We start from the raw sequence: 7,969 nt of genomic DNA on the forward strand, positions 1-7,969 counted from the left end.
GAACCGTGTCCTGACGTGGCCTCTTTTATGTTCCCCTTTTTATTTGTCCCGTCCTCTAAAGGCTCCACACCTGGGAGGGAAACACACACACACACACACACACACACACACACGCTGAATTTTATTATCGAATCAAAAGCTGCTGCAGATTTTGCAGCCGTGAATAATCATCAGGCTCTTTTAATGTAAAACGCTCAAGCTGCTTCAATCTAGACTGTTGTTTGCTCTTGTTATGCATGGATGAAGTGTGTGTGTGTGTGTGTGTGTGTGTGTGTGTGTGTGTGTGTGTGTGTGTACAGTGAACACAGCTGTTGAGGGGCCTGTTTTCCACTCAGTGGTTAAAGTGGGCTTTATCATCACTGTCTGAAAGTTAAATGAACCAGTTACATTTGAGTGTTTGTGAGTGTGTGTGTGTGTGTGTGTGTCACTGCTGGTGCACCTGGCCAGTGTTCACGTGTTGTTTTGTTGTCTTTTTTTAATGAAGTAAACAACAGAACAAATCCTGATGCTCTCTGTCTTATTCAGACTGATGCTGAATACAAGAATTAAACAAACTAACAAACAAACAAACGTGAAAATCCAGTGATCATTTTTTGCAGTTTCTGGCTATATGAATTTTTTTTTTTATTTTGGTGGGCCCATGGGTTTGGCATGTTTTCGCCCAAATTTTTAAAGAGAAAAAAAATAAAAGAAAATTTTTAATGAAAAAAAAAAATCACACTAAAAGGAAATCACCAAAAGAAAAAAAAATGCCAAGGATTTTTAAAGAGGAAAAAGAAGTTTCAAAGAAACAAAAGTTTTTGAGGAAAAAAACAAAGAAAATTCATCAAAATTATTTTTTAAAGGAAACATGCCATCTAAAACTGGGTTTGTAGGGCATGCTTCAAAAAACACCAGAAATCTTAAAAGAAAAAAAAAAAAATCCAAGAAATTTTAAAGGGAAAAAAACCTCTTTTTTTTCTTTCAAATTCCCCCAAAATTCTACATTAAAAATCACAAAAAAAGTAATCGAAAAAAAACTTAACCAAGAACAAAGGACAAAGTTGCCTAAAATTTTATAAGAAAGAAAAAAATTCCTCACTTTTTTTAAAAGAAAACATGCTTTCCATTCCCGCTGGAAGGCGTGTTTTCTTTAAGAATGTGTATGTTACATGTATGTGTGTAACCTGTGTGTGTGTGTGTGTGTGTGTGTAGGTCTCTGTTACAGCAGCTGCAGTCTCTGCAGGCGGTGGTGGCCGGCAAAGTCCCCAAGTCCTGCAGGATGGCAGGAACCCAGACATCATCGTGCCTAATGGTACTACACTGTGTGTGTGTGTGAGAGTGTGTGTGTGTGTGTGTGTGTGTGAGTGTGGTGAAACATTGATTAAAATATTGAATTGGAAACATCTGCTTCCCTCACTCATTAGCAGCTTAGCACTGATTCATAATTTATTTACCCCCCCTCAGTGTGAAGGCGTAAAACGGCAAATATTTTTAAAGAAAACAAAATTACCAACTTTTTTTTTTCTTTCATAATCACCACAATTTTTTAAAGAACCACAAAATTACCAAATTTTATTCTTAAGCAATATCTGCAATGATAGAGACCCAATAAGGAGTATCAGTGTCAGTGCAGGGAACGTATGGTTTTTAAGTTCCTGGAAATGTATTGATTTATTGTGTGAGTTTATTGGAATAGAAGTATGACGTGTGAATGGAGGATTTGGATGCTTTTTAAACCGCGTGGGACTGTGGAGGAGACTTTTCTCCGTGCAGGAGTGGATGCTTTTTCAGATGTGATCATTTTATTGATTTATTTATGGTTTGTGTTGTACTAAACTGCTCTCGTAGAGTGCAGCTCGTTTATTTTACATGAATATTTCAGCAGGAAATAATTGCAGAGCTTCCAAACCAACGCTGAACTGGACGGGTTCAGGGGACAAACGAGACAGGCTGCCTTTCGTTCCAGCGTCTCCTCTAACTGAAGACTCTGCGTCTCTCCGTCTCTGTGCAGGTGGTCGTGTTGTGTTTCGCTCTGTTTTTGGGGAGTTTCTACCCGAGCAGTTTGACGCCGTGTTCGACCGTCACTGACAGCGGCCTCGCCTCCAAACAGCCGGCTGTCAAAGAGTCCTACACGGCCACAGGTCATTAAACGCACCCTCACACGCACACAGACGCTCTGATGTTCGGTCCACGTGCTGTCCCAAAATAATCTCAACATCAGGTACTGCAGGTCTCAGACACACCTGAGAGTGTCCACAGCCCGTCTTTAGCACGCAGAGGGAACTATTTAAGGTGAAATTTAATGTTAATCGAACAATGGCACTTAAATACACACAAGTGATCACGATTTAAGGAATATTTCACCCCCAAAATGATCATTTCTATATCAGTTACTCACCCTGCGGTATGCTAAATATGTGAGGAAACATTTCTCGAATTTTAGGAGATTTCAAGGATTTTAGGACATTTGTCATATTTTACAGTGTTTTTAGGATTTTAAGACAATTTTAGGAGAACATTTAGAGGATTTTAAGATGTTTCGGGGATTTCATGAAATGTATGGGATTGTAGGATATTTCTAGGATTTTTGGGCATTTTACAGATTTTAGGACGTTTCTTCGATTTATAATATTTTGTAGATTTTAGGGCATTACTCAATTGGTTTTTTGGAGCTTAGACAATTTTAGGATTTTAGGACATTTCACATATTTTACAACGTTTTAAGGATTTTCAGAAATTGCTTGGAATTTAGGACATTTCAAGGATTTTAGGATGTTTCTAGGATTTTAAGATGTTTATAAGATTTTTTGATGTTTTAAGGATTTGAGGATATACTGAACTAGTTTCTAGTATTTTAGGACATCAGTGTCTCAGCTGTGTCCTCTGTTGGGGGTGTGGGGGATCCTCCTCTGGCTCTTTTATTGATCAACAAGCTCTATTGTGATGCTGTTTGGAGACTAAAAGGACAAAAACTATTCAGAGTCAATCACTTTATTTTTATTGTCAGTTAGAAAATGTTTGGGGGGCCACCCGGGGCCCTATCAGGGGCCAGATTTGACCCGCAGGCCATAAGTTTGACATTTTGAACATCACAGAAATACTTTAATTTCCAATTTAACCATAAAAACATAAGTATATTCCTTCATGTGTGCAGCTACAGTAAAATCTGACAGGCCGCCAAAGAGTCGAGCGTTACTGGAAGTCGACTTTTGAAACAGTTTTTAGCTGCTCTGACCTCTTGGCTGTTTCTATCGTACTGAATCATCAGATCCAGAGAGCAGCTCCATTATAACATCCACGATAATCAGATTCCACCTCCTGCACAGAGCTGCAGTAAAAGCTACAGAGCTGCTGATTAGAGGGGCTGACCTTTCACTGCATCCTCTCTGCTGCCTCCCACACACACACACACACACACACACACACACACACACACACACACATGCACGCACGCATACACGCACACACACACGCACGCACGCACGCACATACGCACGCACGTACACACGCATGCACGCACGCACGCACACACGCACGCACACACACACGCACGCACGCACATACACACACACACACACACACACACACACGCACGCACGCACACACACACACACACACTTTGTAATAGAGACCAGATTTAATTTCTTAACAATCAAATTCAGTTTCCTGTCCAATCCCACACACACACAAATACACACACAGTTTTTTAAAAGGCAGACAATAACACAACAAGTGTGTGTGTGTGTGTGTGGATGGTGTGTATTTGTGTGTGCCTGACTGTGTGTGTGTGTGTGTGTGTGTGTGTGTGTTCAGTCCGCACACAGAGAGCATTTTCTCCTTAAACAGTAAATAAATGTTTTTCACAAAAAAGTAAAATAAAACGTCTTTTTTCGACTCTTTCAGTGAAGTCGAGGAGTCTGTTGTCGACTTTTGACGACGAGCAGCCGCATGTCCTCGGCCTGGGCGGGGAATACCCCGACCAATGGGAGGACGCGCCGGCCGTCGTCATGGCGGCGTGGCGTCGCTCAGAGCAGCAGAAAGTGGCGGTGGAGCCCGACATGATTGAGACGCACCCACCTTTCAGGCGTCAAATCAACGAGACGCAGACGTCCAAAAAGCTGCTGCTAGACCTGCACAGGTAAACAAAACACGGAGAAAAGAGCGCCACCTGCAGACACTCAAATACAACGCAGTCAAAACACGGAGAAAAGAGCGCCACCTGCAGACACTCAAATACAACGCAGTCAAAACACGGAGAAAAGAGCGCCGCCTGCAGACACTCAAATACAACGCAGTCAAAACACGGAGAAAAGAGCGCCGCCTGCAGACACTCAAATACAACGCAGTCAAAACACGGAGAAAAGAGCGCCGCCTGCAGACACTCAAATACAACGCAGTCAAAACACGGAGAAAAGAGCGCCGCCTGCAGACACTCACACGCACTGCAGGCAGAACATAAACCAGACTTTCTGAGCTGATATGAGACACGTCTGTGTGAATATTTTCAGGTTTGATTTTGGGTGCATTTACAGATATTTTTACATGTAGAACCATAAATTAAAATCTTGGCTTTCTTGTTGCTCCTCGCACTCATTTTATCAACAGAAAATCAGAAATCAGCCTCCACTTCATCTTAATGTAGAAAAAAATCTGTACATGAGCTGAAAACTTAACCTGCTTTGCTTCAGGGCCACTTTTCTAATATGACAGGAGGCCAGGGGCCAAACGCAGGGGCCCGTATATGTTTCTAGGATTTTAAGACACTTTTAGGATGTTAGGACATCTCTCTGATTTTAGGATGTTGCCACAGTTGGAGGATGGCTCTATGATTTTAGAATAATTTTAGGATGTGTAAGAAATTAGTAGATTTACGCTCTTTTTTTTTAAAGCTAGAGAAAAACTATATTTATTGCTATTTATCAGAATTACATATTTAAAATTATGTTACAAAAATATTATAATATCTTTCAAGTAATATTCTTGTGCTTTTCAGTCATTTCTTGCTGATTTTGGCTAATTCTTCTTTTGTTGCTCTTTGATTTATTTTTAAATCAAGCCAGTTTGCTCTGGTTTTAAAGGGTTAATACACAATCACAGAGCTGCTTTTTGTCGTTTAAAGTCATAAAAAGATGATTTATTGTTTCTGAGCTTTCTTCTGATGTTTGTCTCTCAGGTCTCTGGAGCAGAGGACGAACGAGAGCAGCAGTAAAGTGATAGAGCTGGAGCGGACGGTCAACGAGACCTCCTGAGGTTCATATCAACCCCCCCCACCCCGAAACCCCACGATGACCTTTGACCTCCCCCTGTAGAGCGTGGTTCAGTGTCCTGGAGCAAACCTCATACAGTAGATCCCACTGCTGATCGGTCCATCTCTGCTGCATCAGACACACTGTAATCATTCATGATGATGATAATAAGAATAATATTGATAATAATATTAATAATAACAGAGAGGCACTGGTTGCTGTAATTTCTGAAGTAAAGTTGCACTGAATAATTTTCACACGAGTCAGCTTCTCGGCTGTAGCTGTCGCGTTAATCGATCGGCTTCAATCATATTCAGACAAATTCAGATATTTGTAGAAAATAATGCAGCGTGGCATTTATTCTTATTAAAATATTGACACGTGAGGCTTTTTGCAGGACACTGATGCATAACCTTTGTATTTATAGAAACCTTTTTTTTCATTTGTAGTTCTTTTAATATGAAATGTTTTTATTCCATTCCATCGAGGCATACATCCCATTTTGATACTTGTTTGTGTTAATGTTTTATTTTGTGTTTTTTTCTTATCTTATTTTATTTTGTTGTACTCTTTCATGTATTATTATATATTTTCTTCAGCTGAATTGACATTTCAAACACAGAGGGCTTCGCTCGGGTTCCTGCGCTCATTTGAAACTGTTTTACCATTTTTTATTTGTTGATGTTCAAGAGTTAAACATCATTTTGGGGATATTTTTTTTAGGTGTGTTCAGCAATCTGCATCTCACATTAATATTTTCACACAATGAAAACTGAGTGTAGTTAAAAAAACAGTTAAATAAATGCACAAATGTTCATATTTGACAGTGTGAGGGCCCTGCTGGCTGCACGTCAGACATTTTGACTGAGTCAAAAGCATCTTAAGGGGACAACAATTTGTCAAGTTGCTCTTTTTGTGCAAAAATACACCTCAAAATAACTATTGTGCATCCCATAATATTTTCTTTTTTTAAGGAATAGTTTGACATTTAAGCAAATTGTCTTTTTTTATGAGAGTTAGATGAAAAGAGATTGACACCACTTCACAATCGTGCACAGAATTTGATGCAAAAGTATAAATGCTGTTTCCTCGTTTCCGGTAACGTAATATTCATCGTATAAACACGAAAATATTGTTAATCCTCTTATCTAACACTGCAAAAAAAAAAGCAATGACTTGTATGTCCCAAAATGTTGAACTGTTCCTTTAAAAAACTTCCTGCACCAACTTTCAGTCCGCGAAGCTTCTGCCTTAAAAACACTTTGACTGTCAGCTCCTTCTGCTGCTTTTCAGCATTTGCCAAAAAAAACTTTATTTTTCTCCCGTTAATGGAAAAAAGTATCTATTTTTGTAAATATAAGTTGTTAATAAATGAGCAAGTCTGAGTGTGTCTGGGATCTGTAGTTTTTGAAGCAGTCCATCATTCATTCAGAGGCTGTTGTTGATAAATTATGAACGCTGAGATGACTTTACACAGTTTGAGTTTCTTTTTTGGGTTTAATTACACATGAAGGTCTTAAAAGTCTTAATTTTACTTTTTTTAAAAACGGTATTACAGGTGTTTTTCTAACCCTTTGAAACCTGGATCATCAGTCTCCTTGTGCTGTGTTGAGACGCCTTCAACAACCGTTTAAACCTCTGAAATGTGAGAAAAAAATGGTTTGATTTATTTCAGAAACATGGGAATAAAGGCAATAGGCAACTTGGAATTAAATGTCCTGCAAACTGTAAAAAGATTAGTAAAAGTTAACAAGAAAAATAAAAAATAAATAAGAAAGGAAAAAGCATTTAAAACATTTTAAAATTACCGGGTTAAAAAACATCAAGAAAACTATATTTATAATAATTATATTATATATTTAGAGTTAAAATACTTTTGGAGGTAATAATATTGATTTTGTTCTTTTACTTTCCTGTTTTTTTTGCTAATTATTGGTCATTTTCTTGTAACTTTTACTAATTTTGGGGTCATTCAAGTTGCTTATTGCCTTCTTTCCATGTTTTTGAAAGAAATCAAACCAGGGTTAATACTATTTCTGAGCTTGTAAATGGAAACACACATAATTAATTGTACTCAAACCTGAAGACGAATTAACCGAAATAGAGAGATGTTTAGAGACGAAAAAACAATATTTATGTATCTATGATCATCAAAGATTTATTCTTAAATCTGTTTGTTTTGGGGTTAAAACTACATTTCTATCTGACGAGTCTAGAAAACACAAGATTTTCAGTTTAATTTGAATTTTTTAATGCAAAATTCTCCTCGAGTTTAGACTGAAACTCGCAGTCAGAGGAGTTTTTTTTTGTCCAAATCAGATTTAATTTCCATGTTGCTCCTGTGTGAAGCCACTCCTGTCTTCTTCTTTAAGTGAATATAGTATTTTCCTTAGTAAAAGCAGATTTTGCAAAAGCACAATATGTTTGAGTGTGGTCTGTTCACGGTGAAATGTTGATTTTAGACAAGACAGAGACAAAAAAACAAGGTTTTACGGTATTTTTTGAGATGTAGAAAAAAGATATTTTGATGTTACATGTGAAGGGACAAATGATGATACCTTAGAAGTAATATTTTTGTATTGCAGTGGTGATGTTACTTAATGTTTTATTTTATTTTATATCAAATATTTAAATGATTAATAAATAAAAAACAAGAATAACAAATAAAATGCACAGTAAAATATAGAAAATAATTATATATATATATATATATATATATATATATATATATATATATATAT

General features: G+C 37.6%; 1 protein-coding gene across 2 annotated transcripts in view; it reads left to right on the forward strand.

The window, feature by feature from the left end:
- creb3l2 (cAMP responsive element binding protein 3-like 2) overlaps positions 1–6,613 on the forward strand; it is a 30,986-nt gene extending 24,373 nt beyond the window's left edge. For both annotated transcript variants that reach the window (XM_088072405.1, XM_088072406.1), the window contains exons 9-12: positions 1,195–1,294; positions 1,994–2,123; positions 3,886–4,120; positions 5,156–6,613. In XM_088072405.1, coding sequence (XP_087928531.1) covers positions 1,195–1,294; positions 1,994–2,123; positions 3,886–4,120; positions 5,156–5,231 — 541 coding nt within the window. In that variant the 3' untranslated portion in view covers positions 5,232–6,613. The remainder of the gene's footprint in view (positions 1–1,194; positions 1,295–1,993; positions 2,124–3,885; positions 4,121–5,155) is intronic.
- Positions 6,614–7,969: the final 1,356 nt, after the last annotated feature.

The sequence above is a fragment of the Plectropomus leopardus genome, chromosome 22 (genome assembly GCF_026936395.1).
Source record: "Plectropomus leopardus strain MGB_pleo_1.0 chromosome 22, ASM2693639v1, whole genome shotgun sequence".
In the NCBI taxonomy this organism is placed as follows: Eukaryota; Metazoa; Chordata; class Actinopteri; order Perciformes; family Serranidae; genus Plectropomus; species Plectropomus leopardus.